The sequence below is a fragment of the Ipomoea triloba genome, chromosome 5, assembly GCF_003576645.1.
Source record: "Ipomoea triloba cultivar NCNSP0323 chromosome 5, ASM357664v1".
Classification (NCBI taxonomy): domain Eukaryota; kingdom Viridiplantae; phylum Streptophyta; class Magnoliopsida; order Solanales; family Convolvulaceae; genus Ipomoea; species Ipomoea triloba.
The window spans coordinates 45595-70260 of record NC_044920.1 but is presented as its reverse complement, the minus strand read 5'-3'; the positions used below and the strand labels follow the sequence as shown (position 1 = coordinate 70260).

Below are 24666 nucleotides of genomic sequence, written 5' to 3'. Positions count from 1 at the left end.
TTGCCGTTGCTTCTTCGCTATGTTGTTTGCCCGTGGTATGTCACCTACATTCTTTTGCTAATGTAGCATGTCGCAAGACAAAAAATGGTGTATGCGCGACTATGACAGCGATGATGAGGATGTTAGTGCGTCTGAGGAATCGAGTAATTCTGACGATGCGCCCCAAGCTCGTTCGCACGTTACCCCGCGATCCAAGCGTTCAAAAATTTCATCAAAGAATTTTGAGGTTCAACTAGGCGAAGGTACCTCCCATAATCCCAAAGAACTCTCAAGAAGTCAAACTGGAGTATCACGTGACTATGTCGACTTGGATTCCGATGGTGCTCGTATCGTTGGAATTGATTTTACCGACAAAGAGGTAGAACAACTCAAGAAGCTAATTGGAAAGGGGATCTCTTACTCAATTGATCGTCGTCCTTCCAACATCATTGATTGCCACCAAAAGAATTGGGTAGGTGTGCACTTTGATTCCTTGAAAGCCGGTTTGCGCATCCCCTTTGACCCATTCCTTGTTGACTTCGTGAATTATTACGGCATAGTTCCAGGTCAGATAGCACCCAACGCACACCGTATTCTTGCATGCTACCCTCAGATTTGCAAACGTCACCAAGTGCCTTGTACACTAGAACTCTTCAATTTTCTCCATCTGGTAAAGTGCATGGGGAAGAACCATCGCAACGGTTTTGTCATTATCCAATGTCGTGGGACAGCTGGAAAAGTTTCTGACTTGCCTGACAATAATCGTAGATGGAAAGAAAAATTTCTTCGGGTTCGTTTGGATGGTGATCTTCCTTTCAAAAATGAATGGTCTCGTCGAATGCGTAAGTGCGTGGTTCCCCCTGAGACTCCAGAGATTCACATTGCTGTTGAGAAGATTAAGTCTGAATGCTATTCTTGGGAGATTTACCACTCCGCAGAGGCTTTTGATGCAGCTCGACTCCCTGCTCCAACTTACGAGGCCCAAGGTTGGATCTTAAACGGTTAGCACATGTCTCCCCTTTTAATCTTTGATTCCTCACACGTTTTGTTATTTATTAACATCCAGGAGCGCCGGATATTGATCCTGAATTAAAGGAACTGCTAGGTGCAGGCGCAAGCGGGAGTAGTCGACCTGGATTGCCAAAGATTATTTTGAAAAAGAAATTTGTACCTCCTACTATCCCCCGTTATGAATTTGGTAGCCCTGGCTTTCCTTCTGCTCCGTTTCCCCCTAAATCACATGGGAAGCGTCCCATAGGTGAGGTTGAAAGTGAGGTGTCGGGGAACGCTTTTGCCACTTGTCCTAACCTCGACGGGGGGTCTCCACTTGTGAGCGCGTTGACCCGCGCACCAGTTGATTTGCGAGAAATGTTCGATCTGTTACTCCAACTGAGTCCTCCACCCTCGGGCATCGCCACTTTGTCCAACGAAAAAGTTGCTGAGCAGCTAGCCCATCACCTAGCTAACGTACTTACTCCAATCATTGAGTTGCTGATCTCTCTTTTCTTCGTTTGGTAATTTCTAAACTGTGGTTTATGATCGTGTTTATGTCAGGTTGCTAGCACAGACGCCGAGTTGTTCCTGCGATGCCAGCTTACTGCTATAGGATGGGAAAAAGAAACACAATCACTCAGGGCCACCGTGAGGGATCAGGAAAACCAACTCGAATCTCGTCGAGAACAAATATCCCATTTGGACGCCCAACTCTATTCTTTGGGACAGTATCCAAATTCCGATCAGTTTCGTCGAGATGCCATTGCTTATTTCGTATCTCGACCATCCGAGGTGCCCGATCTGTTGTCTGCTTTATGTCCCTCCGAGGATGCAGCCATTCCTTTGTTCCATATGTTCCGAGAAGACCTAGTGATATCAGCGATGATACGTAAGGTGACCGCATGGGGTTATCTCAAAGGAACAAGGGGCATGCAACAAACTTTGTATCACATATTACAAAATGCTCTCCCTGAGGATTGGGAATCGGTTCGTACCATTCTGCCCGAAGATCTGACACCTCCTGGTCCAGAGCCCTTCAAGAAGCCTCCGACGGGTCCTTCCTCATCGCGTGGTCAAGATCCATGATTGTTTTGTCCTCCATAGTCGTAGTTGCTTGTTTGTGGAGTGTGATCGGGAGACCGACCCCGCTTGTGTCGGTTGTACTTTTAACTTTGCGTGTATGAATCATTTCCTTCCTTCACTTTGTCATTACGTAACATGTTGTTTTCTTAATTGGGTGTTTGCTCGTGGACGCCATTGGTTGATTTGTCGACAGATGCCTCACATCCATGTGGTCAATTGACATATCACTTTGTCACAAGTTACTTGACATCAGAGTGGTTGGCCAAGTATACGTTGCCATCCAGGTGGCCGATCGTCCGTTGCTCCTCATCCAAGCGATTTGTCTACCGATTGCTCGCCATACCGACACAGATTGTTTATCGTCCAAGTGATTGGTCAAAACACGGTAGATTACTACACACCAAGTAGTCTGTCGATATGCAAGTGGTTGTTCAACAAATCACTTTGTCAATGGCTTGATGTTGAAGTGGTTGTTGTCCGTTGAAGGTGGCTAGGCTTCCTAGCGGAAGTGGTTGTTGTCCGTTGAAGGTGGCTAGGCTTCCTAGCGGATGATCGACCAGATTGCATAACATCCAAGTGGTCGAATCAGGATGATCGACCAGATTGCATAACATCCAAGTGGTCGAATCGCCCGTCACACGAAGTGCTTAGTAAATCCAAGTGGTCGAATCGCCCGTCACACGAAGTGCTTAGTAAATAGGTGTAGGTTGATTGGCTTCCACAAATGCTTCACTCGTCGGTGCAGGTTGATGCTTGGTTGGCTAGTGCAGGTTGATCGGCATCCACAAGTGCTTCGCTCGTCGGTGCATGTTGTGCTTGGTTGGCTGGTACAGGTTGATCGGCATCCACAAGTGTTTCGCTCATCGGTGCAGGTTGATCGGCATCTGCAAGTGTTTCGCTCGTCGGTGCAGGTTGTGCTTGGTTGGCTGGTGTAGGTTGCTTGACTCCCAAGGTGTTGGTCGACTGATCAACCATCTTGCAAATTCCTTGACATAAGATAATATTCAAGCTTCTCTATGCTTTCTTGCAGTTTTCCAAGTAGTACATTCTCTTATCTCTTCAAGCTTCTCTATGCTTTCTTGCAATTTCTCAAGTAGTATATTCTTCCATCCAACTCTCGCTGCTAACAAACTTGCACAACTTGGCTGCTCTGATGGTTACATTTACTCGTGCATGTCGAACAAAACCCCAAACGAAGATTCAGGTTGAACAAAACTCCAAACGAATATTCGTGCAAGTCAAACAAAACCCCAAACGGAGATCCGTGCAGGTCGAACAAAACCCCAAACAGAGATCCGTGCAGGTCGAACAAAACCCCAAACGGATCCGTGCAGGTCGAACAAAACCCCAAACGGAGATCCGTGCGGGTCGAATCATAACCCCAAACGTGCAGGTCGAACACAACCCCAAACGAAGATTCGTGCAGGTCGAACAAAACCCCAAACGAAAGATTCGTGCAGGTCGAGCATAACCCCAAACGTGCAGGTCGAACAAAACCCCAAACGGATCCGTGCAGGTCGAACAAAACCCCAAACGGAGATCCGTGCAGGTCGAATCATAACCCCAAACGTGCAGGTCGAACACAACCCCAAACGAAGATTCGTGCAGGTCGAAAAAACCCCAAACGAAAAATTCGTGCAGGTCGAGCATAACCCCAAACGTGCAGGTCGAACAAAACCCCAAACGGATCCGTGCAGGTCGAACAAAACCCCAAACAGAGATCCGTGCAGGTCGAATAAAACCTCAAACGTGCAGGTCGAACACAACCCCAAACGAAGATTCGTGCAGGTCGAACAAAACCCCAAACGAAAATTCGTGCAGGTCGAACATAACCCCAAACGTGCAGGTCGAACACAACCCCAAACGAACGTGCAGGTCGAACACAACCCCAAACGAACGTGCAGGTCGAACACAACCCCAAACGAACGTGCAGGTCGAACACAACCCCAAACGAACGTGCAGGTCGAACACAACCCCAAACGAACGTGCAGGTCGAACACAACCCCAAACGAACGTGCAGGTCGAACACAACCCCAAACGAACGTGCAGGTCGAACACAACCCCAAACGAACGTGCAGGTCGAACACAACCCCAAACGAACGTGCAGGTCGAACACAACCCCAAACGAACGTGCAGGTCGAACACAACCCCAAACGAAGATTCGTGCAGGTCGAACAAAACCCCAAACGAAAATTCGTGCAGGTCGAACACAACCCCAAACGAAAATCCGTGCAGGTCGAACACAACCCCAAACGAACGTGCAGGTCGAACACAACCCCAAACGAACGTGTAGGTCGAACAAAACTCCAAACGAAGAAGTCTAAGACTTGTAGGATCCCATGGTCAGACAGCTGACCCATTCTTCCATGCATCTTGGTTGTCCACCCGACCAGCTAAGCCTTCCGTTCCGCTTGTAGTGCGTTCTTTGAGCCGCTTCTTTGTAATCATCCGTGATGTTTGTCGATCATGGTTACCTCGAACCCCCAATCGGAATTTAGCACTCTCTCGAATTCGGTCGAAAACACTTCTGCGTTGTATGATGTCATCCTGTCGATGCTTTTTATGTTCTTCTCGATCTAGTCTTTGCGTACGATTCGCCAATCGAACTTCCTCTTGGTTGCTCCCTTGAGGTTGTAGATGCGACTGTTGTGCATGGAAAAGTTGAGGCATTTGTTGTTGAGCGATAGGACTCTGAGGGTTCGTCGTCATTCGGGGGGTGGGTGTCGTAACATAGTACCCAAGAGTTCCCAGCTCTGGTTGGCATATCGGTGTGGACCCATGTTGTGGTGCTCCTTGTATTTGATTCCTTCCCAATATTCCTGGTGTTGAGGTCAACGTTTGGCCTACTGGTAGCAACATGGCACATGTAATTGTCATTCGAAAGTTTGTTTGTCCAGCATGTAGGCCTTCGCTCGAACCAACCGGTTGGGTTGGTTGTATGTTTTTTCTTGACGGATTGGACGTGAGCTCGTTGTTCAAGTTCCTTGACCGATCTAATTGTTGACGTAGATCGTCCTCTAGAAATGCTTTAGTCATCTGACGGGTTGAATTTCTCTTTCGCATGTGACTTCGGCTACGATTTCTCCTGCTGTTCGTCATTTCAAGATGGATAACGGTGTGAAGAAATAAAAGATAACGGGATAGAACAGAGTGACTCGTTCAATCCCCACGGACGGCGCCAATGATAGCGTAAATGTAAACGGGTCTACGATTACGCTACGAATACGTGTGTTACGTGTGGTGAAGGATGCCGCTCGGCCGGTCAATCGGTCGCTCTACCGGTTGACGACTGAGCGGTAAGAAGCTATGTCGCTCTACGGGTGACGAACAGTAACAAGGAGAGAGCAAGAGAGACGAATGAGCAAATCACAAGTGTATTAGTGTAGTACTGATGAGTTCTCCTCCTCCGNCGTGCAGGTCGAACAAAACCCCAAACGGAGATCCGTGCAGGTAGAATAAAACCCCAAACGAAAATTCGTGCAGGTCGAACACAACCCCAAACGAACGTGTAGGTCGAACAAAACTCCAAACGAAGAAGTCTAAGACTTGTAGGATCCCATGGTCAGACAGCTGACCCATTCTTCCATGCATCTTGGTTGTCCACCCGACCAGCTAAGCCTTCCGTTCCGCTTGTAGTGCGTTCTTTGAGCCGCTTCTTTGTAATCATCCGTGATGTTTGTCGATCATGGTTACCTCGAACCCCCAATCGGAATTTAGCACTCTCTCGAATTCGGTCGAAAACACTTCTGCGTTGTATGATGTCATCCTGTCGATGCTTTTTATGTTCTTCTCGATCTAGTCTTTGCGTACGATTCGCCAATCGAACTTCCTCTTGGTTGCTCCCTTGAGGTTGTAGATGCGACTGTTGTGCATGGAAAAGTTGAGGCATTTGTTGTTGAGCGATAGGACTCTGAGGGTTCGTCGTCATTCGGGGGGTGGGTGTCGTAACATAGTACCCAAGAGTTCCCAGCTCTGGTTGGCATATCGGTGTGGACCCATGTTGTGGTGCTCCTTGTATTTGATTCCTTCCCAATATTCCTGGTGTTGAGGTCAACGTTTGGCCTACTGGTAGCAACATGGCACATGTAATTGTCATTCGAAAGTTTGTTTGTCCAGCATGTAGGCCTTCGCTCGAACCAACCGGTTGGGTTGGTTGTATGTTTTTTCTTGACGGATTGGACGTGAGCTCGTTGTTCAAGTTCCTTGACCGATCTAATTGTTGACGTAGATCGTCCTCTAGAAATGCTTTAGTCATCTGACGGGTTGAATTTCTCTTTCGCATGTGACTTCGGCTACGATTTCTCCTGCTGTTCGTCATTTCAAGATGGATAACGGTGTGAAGAAATAAAAGATAACGGGATAGAACAGAGTGACTCGTTCAATCCCCACGGACGGCGCCAATGATAGCGTAAATGTAAACGGGTCTACGATTACGCTACGAATACGTGTGTTACGTGTGGTGAAGGATGCCGCTCGGCCGGTCAATCGGTCGCTCTACCGGTTGACGACTGAGCGGTAAGAAGCTATGTCGCTCTACGGGTGACGAACAGTAACAAGGAGAGAGCAAGAGAGACGAATGAGCAAATCACAAGTGTATTAGTGTAGTACTGATGAGTTCTCCTCCTCCGGCGAGGGGAATTAGCCCTATATTTATACCAAGTGGATTCACTATGCACATGGTGTCTGATATGCAAGTGGAGGGCATATGGGCTGTCACTCCGCAAAATGCGCATCGGTTTGCTCGAAGTGGTTGAGTTACTCGAGGTGATGAAAACACGGATCCCTTGTTCCCGAAAAGTTGTCGGTCGTCACATCAAGCAACTGTTGCGCTCGTGAGCCTCCAATCCATAAGGTGTGTTGCTTCCGATCATGCGGCCGACGGACCGGGTGACCGTCGAATTGGGTGACCGTCGACGGACATGTGATTTACGGACCGACTAGTACATGTGCATATTTACCCATCACATAGTAATGAATAAATATGTAAGTAGATAATGGTGAGAATGTGGTTATAGTGACATATAGTCTAATAGAGGATAGGTGATTCTGTTTTCCATTTAGAAAACAATTTTTTATAGTGTTTCAGATTTCTAGAAAACTGGAAAATTATTTCCTGTTTTCAAAACGGAAAACTGTGCTAGTAAACATGTTTTCTGTTTTCCAGTTTTCTAAATTTTCAGAAAACTGGAGAAAATTTCCAGTTAGTAAACGGACCCTGAGCCTTTTGTTTTTCTGTTTGTGTATTTTGCTCATGCTTAGGGATTTGCTTTTTCCTCCGGTTTATTTGTGTTTGTGAATATAGCCCCTACACTATTACTTGGTGTATCTTGTTCTATTTGAAGCTAGATTTTGTATTTCTGTTAGACTTTGCTCCATATATGTGCTTGAATATTTCCATAATAGATATTTGTGATTCATGATAAGGATCACATGAAGGTGAACTGAATAGATAAAAAAAATACAAGCACTCAAGGAAAGTATCATATGACAATATCAAACATTCTTTAGTTTTGCATTAGCTAAAAGGTGCAATTTCTAGTTTTGAAGCATTTAAAAACATTACACAGTTATCACAAGTTTAAGAGATGTTTTAGCTTGTTACACAATTGTGCACCCATAATATTGTTATAATTTTGGGAGTTAAAATTCTTTAGGAGTTTTCCTTAACAAAAACCCAAAATTGTGAATTTGGATTTTAGTGTCAGAAATGCTANAAACGAAAATTCGTGCAGGTCGAACACAACCCCAAACGAAAATCCGTGCAGGTCGAACACAACCCCAAACGAACGTGCAGGTCGAACACAACCCCAAACGAACGTGTAGGTCGAACAAAACTCCAAACGAAGAAGTCTAAGACTTGTAGGATCCCATGGTCAGACAGCTGACCCATTCTTCCATGCATCTTGGTTGTCCACCCGACCAGCTAAGCCTTCCGTTCCGCTTGTAGTGCGTTCTTTGAGCCGCTTCTTTGTAATCATCCGTGATGTTTGTCGATCATGGTTACCTCGAACCCCCAATCGGAATTTAGCACTCTCTCGAATTCGGTCGAAAACACTTCTGCGTTGTATGATGTCATCCTGTCGATGCTTTTTATGTTCTTCTCGATCTAGTCTTTGCGTACGATTCGCCAATCGAACTTCCTCTTGGTTGCTCCCTTGAGGTTGTAGATGCGACTGTTGTGCATGGAAAAGTTGAGGCATTTGTTGTTGAGCGATAGGACTCTGAGGGTTCGTCGTCATTCGGGGGGTGGGTGTCGTAACATAGTACCCAAGAGTTCCCAGCTCTGGTTGGCATATCGGTGTGGACCCATGTTGTGGTGCTCCTTGTATTTGATTCCTTCCCAATATTCCTGGTGTTGAGGTCAACGTTTGGCCTACTGGTAGCAACATGGCACATGTAATTGTCATTCGAAAGTTTGTTTGTCCAGCATGTAGGCCTTCGCTCGAACCAACCGGTTGGGTTGGTTGTATGTTTTTTCTTGACGGATTGGACGTGAGCTCGTTGTTCAAGTTCCTTGACCGATCTAATTGTTGACGTAGATCGTCCTCTAGAAATGCTTTAGTCATCTGACGGGTTGAATTTCTCTTTCGCATGTGACTTCGGCTACGATTTCTCCTGCTGTTCGTCATTTCAAGATGGATAACGGTGTGAAGAAATAAAAGATAACGGGATAGAACAGAGTGACTCGTTCAATCCCCACGGACGGCGCCAATGATAGCGTAAATGTAAACGGGTCTACGATTACGCTACGAATACGTGTGTTACGTGTGGTGAAGGATGCCGCTCGGCCGGTCAATCGGTCGCTCTACCGGTTGACGACTGAGCGGTAAGAAGCTATGTCGCTCTACGGGTGACGAACAGTAACAAGGAGAGAGCAAGAGAGACGAATGAGCAAATCACAAGTGTATTAGTGTAGTACTGATGAGTTCTCCTCCTCCGGCGAGGGGAATTAGCCCTATATTTATACCAAGTGGATTCACTATGCACATGGTGTCTGATATGCAAGTGGAGGGCATATGGGCTGTCACTCCGCAAAATGCGCATCGGTTTGCTCGAAGTGGTTGAGTTACTCGAGGTGATGAAAACACGGATCCCTTGTTCCCGAAAAGTTGTCGGTCGTCACATCAAGCAACTGTTGCGCTCGTGAGCCTCCAATCCATAAGGTGTGTTGCTTCCGATCATGCGGCCGACGGACCGGGTGACCGTCGAATTGGGTGACCGTCGACGGACATGTGATTTACGGACCGACTAGTACATGTGCATATTTACCCATCACATAGTAATGAATAAATATGTAAGTAGATAATGGTGAGAATGTGGTTATAGTGACATATAGTCTAATAGAGGATAGGTGATTCTGTTTTCCATTTAGAAAACAATTTTTTATAGTGTTTCAGATTTCTAGAAAACTGGAAAATTATTTCCTGTTTTCAAAACGGAAAACTGTGCTAGTAAACATGTTTTCTGTTTTCCAGTTTTCTAAATTTTCAGAAAACTGGAGAAAATTTCCAGTTAGTAAACGGACCCTGAGCCTTTTGTTTTTCTGTTTGTGTATTTTGCTCATGCTTAGGGATTTGCTTTTTCCTCCGGTTTATTTGTGTTTGTGAATATAGCCCCTACACTATTACTTGGTGTATCTTGTTCTATTTGAAGCTAGATTTTGTATTTCTGTTAGACTTTGCTCCATATATGTGCTTGAATATTTCCATAATAGATATTTGTGATTCATGATAAGGATCACATGAAGGTGAACTGAATAGATAAAAAAAATACAAGCACTCAAGGAAAGTATCATATGACAATATCAAACATTCTTTAGTTTTGCATTAGCTAAAAGGTGCAATTTCTAGTTTTGAAGCATTTAAAAACATTACACAGTTATCACAAGTTTAAGAGATGTTTTAGCTTGTTACACAATTGTGCACCCATAATATTGTTATAATTTTGGGAGTTAAAATTCTTTAGGAGTTTTCCTTAACAAAAACCCAAAATTGTGAATTTGGATTTTAGTGTCAGAAATGCTAAGTGAGTCAATGTTCATTATCACAAGTTTAAGAGGCCAATGGAGCACCTTCTTGTCACTGATTCAATGTTCATGAATTATACTTCGTACATGTCTTTGTAGGTATGAGTTCACTGGATAACAACACTAAATGAATTTCTTGTTTATTGTAGCTGAATCATGCTCTCACATCAATATGGCATGTTAACAAGACATATTAGTGACCATTGGTTTTTGTTCTAGGAGTTGCCCTTTTAGAATTGCTTAAGCTTTAGATACTGATATTTTACTTGCATGTATGTGTAGGATTTATGTATAATGCTTTTGAACCTTGGGATACTATTTTTTTAGATGCTTTATTATTAAAACAAGGATGAGAGAGCTAGTACTTGTTTCAATTTATTAAAACATTTTTAGAGATGTCTACTGGTAAGGGAGCAATACATGTTGTATCTCTGGACGATTTTCTCTTTGTTTTAAAGGAATAAATAAGTTTTTCCCTATGTTGAAGTGAACGCAGTGTTTACATGTGATTTTAAGAAAATGATTTTTGTTACAATGGGCTATTTGATTATAAGAATTATTTTGAATGTTTAACCAAACTCATGAGGCAATCTACATTTTGTTATTTGTTTTGTTCGGCTTGAAACGTTCATAAATGCTCATTCCGAATCGTCGTGCTTAACTCATTCCGAATCATCGAGTCTTTACTTTTGAATTATTTGTTGGAACGTTCCATCTAGCTCATTCTGAATCGTCGAGCCTGACTCATTCCGAATCGTCGAGTCTTTTTAGATCATTATACCGATAATGGCCTATGCCACAAGGTATAATGGTGGGTGTAGGTTGCCAATGAGTCATGGGTTAAAGAGTGATTTGAGCTCTTGAAAGTATTGTGTTATGAAGTAATGTTGATGCCCATGTAGCTAAAGTTAAAGTTTCTATTTTGGGTAACATGTGTACAGTAGGATAAAATTATATTATGACTTCGATATAGTTTGAAGATCGCGATTTGCATCTATTTATTACTATAAAGCCTATTGTATTTTACTAAGGTTACTTGATCTGGGGTTGAAAAGAGTACCACTTACTGAGCATTAGCTTATTATTTGTATTTTTCCTCATGTTTCAGAGTAGTTAAGGACATGTGAATAGCACGAGCACAAGTGATGGGGTCTCGAAGGTGAATTTTGGAACTAGGAGACTTAGTCATAGTATTGGAGCTTATCATAGATTTTTCTTTATTTGGATACTCCCTTTTACCCTCTGTATTTTTGGTAAACCATTGTGCTTGGTGTTGGTGCTTGTGATGCATTATGGACATACTACTCTTGATTGTAAATATCTAATATTGGATTTGATGAGTTTTTGGAAAGAACTAGTTGATTATGTTTTGCCAAATTGAATTGTGGAATTGTTGTGTATTCAAGTGTTGTTATGAAGGTTTCAAGAGGTATGCATGGTTAGGCTTCGTATCGTTATAGGTCTTCACGTAACGATACAGTCGGGTCATGTCCTAAAAGTGGTGCGTGACAGAGTGGTATCAGAGCTTAGGTTTAAATCCTTAGTTGGTCGAGAATTTAAGTTTGAATTTCTACAAGATTAAGCTTTAACTTAGCAGCTGATAAGTTTTGTCCTTGAGCAAGTTTTGGATATGGCTTCCTAAACATTTTTGCTGATGTGGTCATACTTTCTTTGTTGTGAATTTAAGGAGTCTTGATTTACTATGATTAGGAGGGGTGTCCCTACACATGATCAAACTCGTTGGGTTAGGTTGTCGATAAATGTGTCACCTATTTGGAACATAGTTGTGGATGCTTACGTGCTATGTGATTCAGGTTGTTTGCATTGTCTTATTTATGAAAAGTTTGCAAAGAATTTAAATTCGTAAGCTAAGAAGTTGAGTGAACCTTTTCATGTTAATAACCCAATGGTGAAAATTATGGTGACACTTGGTTTAAAGATGGTTATCTACAACTTAATGGGAGTAATGTGTTAATTGACTTAATTCAACTAGATATGCAGGATTTTGATGTGATATTAGGAATGGACTGGCTATCAAAAAAAAATGCCTATTTTGATTGCGCTCGTAGAAAAAGTGATATTTCAAATTCCTGGACAATTTATCTTTACTTTGGGACACTTTCCTAGGAGTGGAGTGTTGGTGTTGAAAGTGCTATTGAAAGTAATTTCTGGATTGAAGGCTAAGAAAGAATCGAGAAAAGAGTGTAGCGGTTTCTTGGCTTATGTAATGGATACCCACTAGAAAAGAAGTTGAATTAGATGATATCCTAGTTGTTAAGGAATTTTCGGATGTGTTCCCAGAGCATTTACCTAGATCACCTCCAAATAGGGAAATTGAGTTTGAAATAGAGGTTGTTCTCAGAACTACTCCAATCTCAAAGGCCCCTTACCGCATGGCACTATCTGAGCTACTTGAGTAGTAAATCACGATAGTGATAGTCAACATGACAATCAAGATTAATCAAACACTAATATTAATTTTTTAACCAAGTCAAACAACTAATAATATTCAAATAAATCAAAATTAGCTGATAAGTTAACTAATTTATCAAACATGACCATAGTATTACTTTTTAAAACAGTGCTAACAATTATTGAATATACCAAGAGTTGAGTAAGACTTGTTGGGAGGTGCGTGCTAATTTCATGAGTTGAGGCATCTTGTGACACTTTTAAGAGTTCTTTAATGAAATACCATTCTATGGCAATTAGAAATTTTATTATTTTATTCTAATTAATGTCTAATGCATTTTCTTTTGGAAACAAAGACTTAATGAATTAATTTAGAAGAAAGACAGTTTACGAGATAAAGATGTGGAGTGTCTAACCACTCCCCACAACCTGTCATAGAAACAACTTCCCTAGCAACAGTATGGGCACCTACCACCTCACTAGAAAATATTGAACTAGTAACTTCATAATGGATAAAAGGTCTCCCTCTAAGGATGTCTTTATCCATGTAATACCGTTTCACATTCAAAAATGGATTCCACTTACACATCATCAAATTTATAAAGCCTTCACTATCTTTCTAGATTCCTACAGTACTCTCTCACTCTCAAAAGTGATCTTTATTTATATTATATTATTATAAAATAACAAACTAATAATATAGAAAAATAAACAATTTACTTAAAAAATAGTACACAACATAGAAAGCTTACAAGATACATGACTTATAGAATTAAAAATATACAAAAAAAAAAAAAATACACAAGCTTCCACATCATCTTGCAAAGGTCAAACTTTGATGTATGTGTTCAGCCTAATACATGGCACATGTTTAAGATATCAATTAAATTAAATATTGTCTAACGGACATCATATTAATGAAGAGTGCAAACAAAGTCCTTGGGATTTTTATCTAATAAAATATAAAAATTGTAACAATAAAAACACAAGATGTAACTTACAAATATAGTTTGAAGTTTTGAAACAGAACAAAGAAAAACAAATATTACATGTGAAATTTTGTTAATAATGGTAACTAATTGCATCATGAATTCTCTTGATGGGCCATTTATATTGATGCATTGATATTTGAGTATTCTTAACATCTTCAAGTAACTTTATTAGCTTCTTGTTTCCATTAACCCGAGCTTCATCAAGTGGTGTAATTCCTCTCCTATACACCTAAATTAAGAAAGCACATTACGCAGCAGTTGCTATATAAAAACTTTAAACATTTTAATTCAAATATAAGAGTAAATAAAAATTAGAATATATGAAGTTGTACCTGTCCATTGCGAAGACACTAGCGGCCATAGTTCACACAAGGTTTGGGGCAATTCACCAACAAAATGGATTAAATAAGGGATAAAAATATGGATAATAATACAGATATAAAAAGTCCTAGACTCCTAGTCTTACTTTGGTAGCAATCTCACACCTAGAGAGCTTTTGTTTAATAACGGTTGAGAGAGAAGTGAAAAACGAATAATCAATGAAAATAACTACTAAAGTCTATTTATAGCTTGGGATCGTATCAAAATATATCAAAATGTCAGCTTGTTAGGATCCTAATCATGATAACTGCAATCCTAATCGTGATGGATTATGCGGCCTCCAAATGTACTTCAATTCTCACAACAAGATCCACAATCATCTTCACGCCGTGATGATCACTTCAGGCTTTATTTGTTGGGGTCACGGCTGTGATGATGATCATGACTTCTATTTTAAGCTTGGAGATTATCATTGTCACATTGACAATCACAATCGTGATAGTCGGCGTGGAACTGATCTACTTCAGAGAGTTACTTTACACCCTCATGATGACCATCGCGGCATGATCTCTATCATGATTAACAAAGTAACGATAGCCATCAGTAAACAAAAAGGGAGCTGGATCCCAAATATTTGTGTATATTAAATCAAGAATGTCTGAACTAAACGACTTAACATGTGGCAAAGGAAACCTTGCAGATTTTCCTAATTGACACGCATTACACAAACTAGAATTACACTAATTACTAGACTCACTAACCGGACAAGTCTGAAGTATACGATGTAAGACTCGATGATGTGAATGTCCTAAACGATCGTGCCACACACAAGCAGATGCACGAGCATAAAGGAAAGTAAACGGATAACAATTGATGATAGGAAGTGTGTATAGACCCCAGAGCTACTTCTTCGTAGAAGAATCTCCTTGGAATTGATGTCCTTCACAATGAAAAAAGAGGGGTGAAACTCAAAGAATACTTTATTATCTTAGGCAAATTGTTTAACAAACAATAAAGATGTAGACATCTTAGGAACATGAAAAATATTAGACAAATATTAGACAAAACCTAGATGGTGTAGTAATGGAAGCATGACCAACATGACTAATAGGTAAACTCTTACCATCACCAATACGGAGTGTGTCATTATCAGTGTACTCTTATGAAATAGATAGGGCACCAATATCTGGAGTCACATGATTGGAAACCTCAGTGTAAGGGATCCATACCTAAGAACCATTATCGTCACCTTGATATGCTAAATTTGCCTAGGGAGGTAAACTAAAGTAATCGTAACATGTGCGAGTCGTGTGACCAAAACGATTACAGAGTTGACACTGAGATTGATTGCCTCTGTCACGACCATTGCCACGACCGTCAAACTGTCGTGGCGGCTGGCATTGCGAGTCCACTGTTACCATGGATAAAATCATGTGCACTAAGAAAATCGCCCAGTTCTGTGAGAGTCAAATCTTGTCCACGAACTACTAGGGACGATGTTAAGTTGCGATATTCTGTTGGTCCCAGTTAAGAAGAAGTGAGTCTAGAAGGGAGGGGGAGGGCGGGGGGGGGGGGGTGGAAAAGCCCCACAAGGAAATTTTTAAAACTTTTTGCCACACACCCTTTTGAAGGTTGAACTTGATCAAAGATAAACGCAGCAGATAAATAAAGTTTTGATGGATTTTAAAATCACTTTGCACGAGTTTTATCTTATGAAAATTAAGTTTGGTTTTAGCATGCAATGCAGTATGTAAAATAAGAGAGAGAGGAAGGAGAGTTTTTATAGTAGTTTGGCTGTTAACGAAGCCTACTCCACTCTTTTTCACAACTTGTGAAGGATTGCACTATTGTCTCCTTAATAGTACAATATTTACTCTACAACGTGCTCCTTTGATCACCAAGCCCGACAGTCATGTCTCTTTAGGTTTTCAACTTCTTCAAAGTTTACTCCGTCTCTTTCTACTTCTTCAAGTAGAGATAGGTTGAAATGGTTGAATATGTTTCTCCAACGTGAGAGTCTTGTGTTTGAGCTTCTTGATTCAACAGTTGAACTTCACAAGATCTCTTTCGTAAATTGGATCGTGATTATGAACTTTTGAATATTTTGCACACTGAAAATTTTGCTTGCTAATACTTTTTGCTTTTTTCAACCTTATCCAAATGAGGAGGATCAAGGGTATTTATAGGTGTGAATTTTCAGATCCGTTGGAGGGAATCTGAAATTCAAAATCCTATTAACCAGTGTGTAATATCCAATGGGTAATGTTAGACCTTTTGAGAATGTCAGTACTTTCTAGCCGTTTGCCCACTTTTATGCAAGGACAGTTTGTCTTTTGTCTCACATAAAGAGACAATCATTTAATGCTCCTTGGGATCATCACCTAGGATCCGTTTGACATTCAGGTTATACCCAACCTCAAGGCTATGGACAAGACAAATCTCAGAGAATGTCTACTGCCTTTGGTACTCGTGAGAATGATTGACTTCATCATTCTCCCATTATCTCCTCGAATCAATCATCTTTGATTGTTCAGTCTTCAAGGGTTCGGCCCTTCCATTCTTCGGCCTTATACTTCCACAGTCTTCAGTCTTCGTGTCTTCAATCTTCAGATCTTATAGTCTTCGTCTTGAGGTCTTTGACTCGAAGTCTTGCTTGGAATGATAGAGTGTCACTCTTGAAAAGTAAGGATTCGTCTAACAGATTCGTCCTTCTAACAAAAAGACAACGCAAAAGATTGGGGGGGGGGGTCTCCTCGGGTCTTTGGTATCATCAAAATCAATGGTTCGCGGTTCCTAACATATTCCGCTTGTGGGCCACGAAAAACATATAAATTCATCTCATCTAAACTGACCGTCAGTCCGGCCTAAGCAAGGTCCTCCATTACTACACGGGCATGACCAATATAATCGACCACAGAGGAATTACCCTATTGAAGGGATTGAAGTTGGCCAAGAAGATGAAGCAACATGGCACGAAATGAGGATGCTAGAGACTGTTCGGTCGACTCCCAAATTTGTTGTGATGTCTTGCGACCAACTGCAAGGTGCATAACCTCTTCTAAAAGAGAGAAATCAACATGGACATCAAAGCTCGGTCATGACGAAACCAAATTGAATGAGCCGGATTGGCTTGTGGTACTGCATTAGTGGCAGTGGTTGGGAGGAAAGCATCCGGACATAGGTGACTACCCTCAATAAACTCCATTAACCCATGTCCCTAGAAGAAAGATACAACTTGTGCCCTCCAAAACAAATAATTTTTGTGAGTCGGCTTAATACTGATAAAGTGGTAAGCAGTAGAAAGCAAATTTACACCCATAGAAACAGAGGATGTAACATCGGCATCTGAGATGGTCCGTTCAGCGGAGGAGTTAACAGATTCGTCGGCCATAGGGACAAAAGGAATGAAAAAAAGAAGAGAGAATAAGAACACTGGCTAACTGATACCATATGAGAACTTTAAATTGTATTAACGTACAAAACTTGATCACAATAATACAGGCACGAGATATATATACAAGGAGAATCATAGGAAGACTAGGATAAGGAGACTAAGATAAGTAGTCATACTCTGACTCAAATACATAGAGTCCTAATATTACATGTGAAATTTTATTAATAATTGTCACTAATTGCATCATGAATTTTCTCGATAGGCGATTTATATTGATGCATTGAAATTTGAGTATTCTTCACATCTTCAAGTAACTTTATTAGCTTCTTGTTTCCATTAACCCGAGCTTCATCAAGTGGTGTAATTCCTCTTCTATACACCCAAAGAAAGCACATTAGGCGGTAGCTGCTATATAAAAACTTTAATACATTTTATAATTCAAATAAAAATTAAATTTTTTTTTCGGGAGGCGAGAGTTAGCCCAGGGGGAATTGAACCCAAGTTCCCCTAAAAAAACTTTCCACAAAGAGAGCTCATTTGCCACTTGAGCTACTCCATTGAGTTAAATAAAAATTAAAATATATGAAGTTGTACCTGTCCATTGCGAAGACAGTAGCCCCGGCTTCTAAAAGTAACGACGACATTTGATAAAATCCTTCAGAGGCAGCCAGGTGAAGCGGTGTTCGGAGATCATAATTTTTGGAATTAGGATTTACTCCATTATCCAAAAGCCTTCTCAAAAACTGTATATCCTTTTTTGCAACAACATTGCAAAGACAACTTCCAGCGTCTTCGATATCCAATGATGCTCCTGCTTTCACAAGCAAACAAGTGACATGATCATGGCCCCCCTTTATTGCTTCAAACAAGGGATTGTTGCCAAAGTTATCTGCAGAAACAAGCTAAGGGTATTAGTAGTAGAAAATTAAAACGTATCTACTAGTACGTTTTTCCAATATGAATTTATGCATGCTTGCTCTAGTTAAATTCACCTCTAAGATTGATGTTCACCCCTTTTTGAACCAGAAACTGAGCAATATCTTCGTGTCCTTTGGATGCAGCAAGATGCTATATTTGCACGCAGAAGAATACTATACGTTATTCCCTTCATCAGTAAAGTAGCTAGCTAGCTCTAAATTAAAACAAATAATTAAATTAGATATTACCAAAGGTGATTTTCCATTGTAATCTACGCCAGCAGGGTCAGCTCCAGCACCGATTAGACATCTCAGACGATAGAGATCTCCCTCATGAGCTGCACAATTTAATCTCATAGCCAACTCAGATTCATGTTTTGAGATGTTTAGTGTTATGTCTGACTCCAATATCTTCTTCCCAAGGTTTGGATCTTTTCCCTGGAATTATTTATATGTATCACATAAGTGTTCCATCTTAATTGTACGTTATCAAGATCCTAGCTAGCTAGCTAATCAGTATGTGTCATATATATATATATTCTCGACGATCTGATCAATCCTTAATTAAATTAAAGAACTTGCCTCAAGGAGATTATTGATGATGTTTCGCCCATCAGAGAAGTACATACCGACAATCTCCAGAAATGTTTGCTTATCAATTCGCAGTAGTCTAGATAGTTCACCAACTTGAATTGTGTAAGGAACCGGGATATTACACAGTACAGAAACTTCACCAATGGTGCTGTAGGTGTCAAGACTGGTAAGAGAGGAGGATCCATCTGTTCCATTTTCTTCTTCTTCTTCTTCTGCGGCGTTTCTTACTTCACCCTGCAGCCACAGCCAGTGCCAGGCAGGCAGGCCGGGTTAATTCAATTCCGATCCGATCCTTAAAGGAATTGTTGCATTATATTGAATTGTGAAAGGCTAGCTAGGGAATTGAAGGCCATCCAGAAGCGAAGCTATACATGCATACATACATACCAGTTTCCCATGGCAAACAAAGTAGAGTTGATCGGCCATGTTTCCCTGCTCCATTATTACTTCTCCTGGAAGGAAAAATTCTTCATGCACTCTGATTGCCTGCATTAGATCGATCAGAGAAAATAATCTAATTAAGCTTAGCTTTTACAAACCAACACACAATAAAGTTAGTTTCATGTTCAGATATATTATTGTTAAATGGCTGGCTAATTACAATCTGTTTGATGAACCCATAAGAGCAATCTTTGAAAAGGGGGACCTCCCTGATGTAAGGCTCATACAATTTTCGTGAAATCTGCATTGTAAGCATATAACAATTAAGTTAATAGTATTTTATTTTTTATTTTTTGAAAAACAAGTTAATAGTATTTAATTTCAGCAATATATATAAATAATTGTCTAATCACACCGTACCCGCCCTTAGGTAGTTCCGATCGATTATATTATACAGAGTATTATTTATTACCTTTGCTCGAATAGAAACTGGAATATGTTGAAGAATCTCGGCTTCAGGATAACTGCTTTCATACTGTAACCTAACGTGGTTTTTAATCTCTTTGCTTATGTTCTTCCCTAGCTTGTTTCTGTTCATGTACTTGATAAGATCCGCCATTTTATCCCTAAACCTCTCAGTTTTTGATCCTCTAACAATTAGTGCTGCCATGTTACCCAGTAGATAAGCACCAAGAATCATGTCTAAGGAAACATAAGCCATAACAAATATCATTTCCCGGATATTGACGGCATGAATTTCTCCATATCCTGAAAGAATATTATATTTAATTAATTTCCAAGCAAAGCAAATTATTAAAGGTATGCCGGGTAGATCGATAGGGTAGGTGCTTACCAACAGTGGCCATGGTAACAATAGCAAAATACAATGATGTGATATATCGTTTCCAGAGGTCGATATCTCTGAAGTGCGCATAACTATAATCACCTAACCTTAAACTTCCTATCCAGGTGTAACCTTCTTGCGACGGAGGCAGTGTAGTAGCCAGGTAGTAAAAGATGCAGGCAGCCGTATGTGTGCAGTATAGTTCAACCACAAAAAGTTTTACAATCCTGGTAAACAGATAATTGATACGGATGTCTTTCTCCAGCTTTTCAAAAAACTCGGTCACTCTAAGCGCTCGACTTAGCCTAATCCACAGAAGATATCGGACAAGCTCTTTTCTGCCACAAGCCTAGCTAGTATAACACATATATATAAACTGTAAACACACACTGATCGAAATTAAAGAAATAGATCGAAGAAAAAAGCTAGGTAATTACCTTGTAAATAGCATCCCATGGAAAGCAGCCGAGCACATCAACCAGAAAACGAGATTTCAAGTAGCGGATAGCAATTTGGTTGGGATTGAAGACAATGCGGTAAGAGTGAGCGTCGCGGTAGGCCACAAAGAAGCGCACAACTACGTCTATAAGGAAGGCAATTTGGCCTGCTATGTCTAGAAGGAAGAGATTCTCCGGGAGGCCTCTGAAGAATCCAAACTCCAGCGGAGTGAAGAATGAGGAGTAAACAGCCCATATCAGAATGAACTGCGTCCACAGTAGGTACCACCTGCCAGCCCAGCCGCCTTAAATTAAAATTAATAATTTTTCTCAAGTAATTAAAGCAATCAATCCATATATGCAACAACCAACGGATTGGAACATATACGTACGTACTGACCTATTATCAGGATGGATGAGGAAGCCATGGCATGAGTGGGGTGTTTGCCTTTGCCTGCTACTAGGGATACAGTTAATATTATTCCTAAAACTAAATTTCTTCCAAGAGGACTTGTTGGATCCTTCACCTAGATCCTCAATCCTATACTCTTCTTCCTCTTCTGAGTAGTCTTCACCAGACGATCTTCTTCTACCTCCATCCATGCCTCTCCACCCCAGCCTAGCCTTTTATTTAATTATATAAATAAATACATAACATCAGATAGATAGATTGATCTTCTCTTATAATTAAAGGCCAGATGTATGTGAATGCATATATTTATGATGAAGCAAAGCTAGCTACCTACTACTAACTACTCTTTAAATACACACACACATGTTATCAGCACTTGGTATAGCAAGTCTTAGACAGAATATAATATAGTGGTGGTAAGAGTATATCATTATATTCCAATTTCAACAACAACGAATATAGCACTTTTACTTTACCATTATCGATTTTAAATTCTATACACGGAATATATCAATTCCAAACTCAATCTATTCTGTTTCCAATTGTTTTGTCTCTGTGGTTGAAGTGATGCCATGTTCTTCTCTAGCCATCCCAAGATATGAAAAATTAGATTCTGATACTATATATATATATATATATATATATATAGATTAAGGATCAAATAATGACCTATAGTTAGGTGAGGACCATGTAGACTTATTTGATCCTTTGATTAAAATAATTCAATGGTTGTGATTAATTATATGCAATAAATTTAATTTTTTTGTGCCCAGTTTGTTGTGCATTAGTACTCATTTTTTTGTGCATTCATTTGTTATGCATTCGTTCCCAGTTTGTTGTGCATTCGTTCCCAGTTTGTTGTGCATTCATAGTGTGAATATTGTGCATCTTGCCAACTTTGTTGTGTAGTTGCATTCATAGCCGCTAGATTAGTCCAAATGGATGATCTGGATTAGTCCACCGGATCCTTACCTGATCCGGAACACACACACACACACACACACATATATATATATATATAATTTAAGGGGGAAAGGAAAGAATATGAATCTTAATTATGCCCAAGATGGGAATTGAAGAATAGGGTTCCAATACTATGTGATGGAATTAATTAAGTGGGGTCTGAATTAGTCTTTATAAAAAAAAGTGGGTAAAAAATGGTAAAATAGTAGTGATTAATGCTTATTTGTATTGTTTTGTTATGCATACTAGTATTTTCGTCCGTGCACGGAATGAATTTTTAACAACATTTTAAGAATATTTGGATCAATATACAATTATATAAATTATATCGAATATTATTAGATAACTAAATTAATTATTTTTCGTTAACAGGAATATCAATTCGTATATACAAAAATTATTATTATTATATATTAAATATGTTTGACATTCTGCCGTGTTCATGTCACATGTGTACTAATTAATATATGTTTGTCATATATTATTATTATTATATATTAATTATTATGGAGTAGTATTTATTAATATAATCTATAATTAATTAATTAATTAATATTTAATCATATAATTATAATAATATAATTGCCGATTATATTTCCAATGAAATATTAATATATTCATTTCATTTTTCCTAATATTTTAATTTCCTTTTGAATATATTCATTTCCTTTATAAAAAGAACTATTGATTGTTATTCTTTTTTCCTTCATAATTTTTTCTTAATATTTCATTTGTTGGTTACTAATTCTTTTGTAGGGAAAGCTATGCTATATTTTCAGTGAAATATTAATATATTCATTTTATTTTTCCTAATATTTCATTTCCTTTTAAATATATTCATTTCATTTTTCCTTCATAAAAATAATTAATATTGATTTACATTCCCTTTTCCTTCATAACTTTTTCCTAATATTTCATTTGTTGGTTACTAATTTTTCATATGGAAAGTTGTTATATTTCCAGTGAAATATTAATATAATCATTTCATTTTTCCTAATATTTCATTTTCTTATAAATATATTCATTTCCATTTTCCTTCATAAAAAAATTAATATTCATTTCCATTCTTTTTTCCTTCATAATTTTTTCCTAATATTTCATTTGGTGGTTACTAATTTGTTCGTAGAGAAAGTTGTGTTATATTTCCAGTAAAATATTAATATGTTCATTTCGTTTTTCCTAATATTTCATTTCCTTTTGATGAGAACTGAATATTGTATTGATTCAATTGAACAATTACAATGATGAGGAATAGGAGATATATATACAAGGGGAGTTTCAGGTAGAGTAGAATAGCTAGTCCTAACGTGACTCAAACTCAGAGAGTCCTAATACTCCCCCTCAAGCGCAGGGTAAACTACTAACCTGAAGCTTGTCCCTAAGAAAAGAAAATCTAGGACTAGGCAAAGCTTTTGTAAAGATATCAGCTAATTGATCTTTTGTGGAAATAAAGTTAACCTGAATATCTCCATTGGCAACCCTATCTCTAACAAAGTGGTAGTCAATCTCCACGTGCTTAGTTCTTGCATGAAAAATTGGATTCGCACACATATAAGTAGCACCAAGATTGTCACACCATAATTTGGGAGTAGGGATGCCATCAATTTTGATCTCACGCAGCAAGGACATGATCCATATTACCTCAGCACAAACATCAGCCAAGGCTTTATACTCAGCTTCCGTGGATGATCTTGCAACTGTCTTCTATTTCTTGCACACCCAAGAGATAAGATTGGTGCCAAGAAACACTGCATACCCACTAGTAGATTTACGGTCCTCAGGACAACCATCCCAGTCAGAATCAGAGAAAGCATGAAGCTCTCTAGAATTTGACTGAGTTATACGCAAGCCGAATGAGAGGGTGCCTTTGACATACCTGAGCACTCGTTTTAGCTGCTCCTAGTGAGACAATGTTGGAGCATGCATATGTTGACACAATTGATTGACCGCAAAGGATAAGTCTGGCCGTGTAATTGTGAGATACTAGAGAGCACCAGCCAAACTCCTGTATTTCGTTGGATCTTCATATGAATCTGAATTAAGCAATGGAGTTTTCGATGCAGAAATAGGAGTTGCGAGAGGTTTACAATCAGTCATTCCAGCCCGTTTCAAGATGTCTGACATGTACCGCTGCTGAGAAAGAATAACACCATTGCTAGTTTTAACTAGCTCAATTCCAAGAAAGAAACCAGGTTCACCAAGATCTCTAATTTTGAAAGCAGTAGACAGTTTAGAGAGTAAATCAGACACTAGTAGCTCATCAGTCCCCATTACCAAAATGTCATCAACATATACTAAAAGATACACACATGCAGAACCACGAGAGTAATAGAATAATGACACATCAGTCTTTGAAGCTATAAACCCAATAGAGAGTAAAAAAGTATGCAGCTGATTAAACCAAGCTCGTGGAGCTTGCTTTAAGCCATATAAGGAACGCTTCAACAGACAAACGTGATCAGGCAATTGAGCATCAGCATACCCGGGTGGTTGACGCATATAAACAGTCTCAGCCAAATCACCATTCAAAAATGCATTGTGTACGTCAAGCTGCCTAACCACCCAACTTGAGGAAATAGCCAAACTCAAAAGCAATCTGACTGTAGTGGGTTTCACAACCGGACTAAAGGTGTCAAAAAAGTCCTGACCAGGAACTTGATTAAACCCTTTCGCCACAAGTCTCGCCTTATGCCTCTCTATTGAACCATCAGCTTTACGTTTAGTACGAAAAACCCACTTACACCCAATCACATTCATATCTGGGCGAGGAGGAACTAGAACCCAAGTCTGATTGTGCAAAAGCGCATTGAACTCCAGATCCATTGCCTCTCGCCATTCAGAAAATTTAACTGCCTGAGTGTAACAAGTAGGCTCGGTAGGACAGGCCTGAGCAGAGAGAGCCAAAAGTGGAGCCACAG

The 24666-nt window shown here is 39.8% G+C and overlaps 1 protein-coding gene across 3 annotated transcripts; it reads right to left on the bottom strand.

The window, feature by feature from the left end:
• Positions 1–13630: 13630 nt before the first annotated feature.
• On the bottom strand, positions 13631–21132 carry LOC116020794 (potassium channel SKOR-like). Of its 3 annotated transcripts, XM_031261329.1 has the most exons (12): positions 20774–21132; positions 20374–20662; positions 19946–20285; positions 19565–19860; positions 19313–19393; positions 19099–19197; positions 18700–18945; positions 18367–18555; positions 18193–18268; positions 17795–18089; positions 13818–13835; positions 13631–13714 (listed from the first exon to the last, which is right to left on the bottom strand). In XM_031261329.1, exons 1-12 carry the CDS (start codon positions 20974–20976, stop codon positions 13654–13656), a joined length of 2193 nt encoding a protein of 730 aa, XP_031117189.1. In that variant the 5' UTR covers positions 20977–21132; the 3' UTR covers positions 13631–13653. The 3 variants fall into 3 exon arrangements, with proteins under 3 accessions (XP_031117189.1, XP_031117188.1, XP_031117190.1); XM_031261328.1 differs by lacking the exons at positions 13631–13714; positions 13818–13835 and adding an exon at positions 17247–17572; XM_031261330.1 differs by lacking the exons at positions 13631–13714; positions 13818–13835 and adding an exon at positions 17247–17572 and having other exon boundaries at positions 20374–20678; positions 20774–20945.
• Positions 21133–24666: the final 3534 nt, after the last annotated feature.

Excerpts from the sequence above, each read along its gene's own strand:
- LOC116020794 (XM_031261328.1), bottom strand. The coding sequence starts at position 20,976 with ATGGATGGAGGTAGAAGAAGATCGTCTGGTGAAGACTACTCAGAAGAG. Across the intron at positions 20,286-20,373 it reads CATGGGATGCTATTTACAAG|GCTTGTGGCAGAAAAGAGCT; the intron begins GTAATTACCTAG and ends TATACTAGCTAG. Across the intron at positions 18,946-19,098 it reads TTGTTTGCCATGGGAAACTG|GGTGAAGTAAGAAACGCCGC; the intron begins GTATGTATGTAT and ends CTGTGGCTGCAG.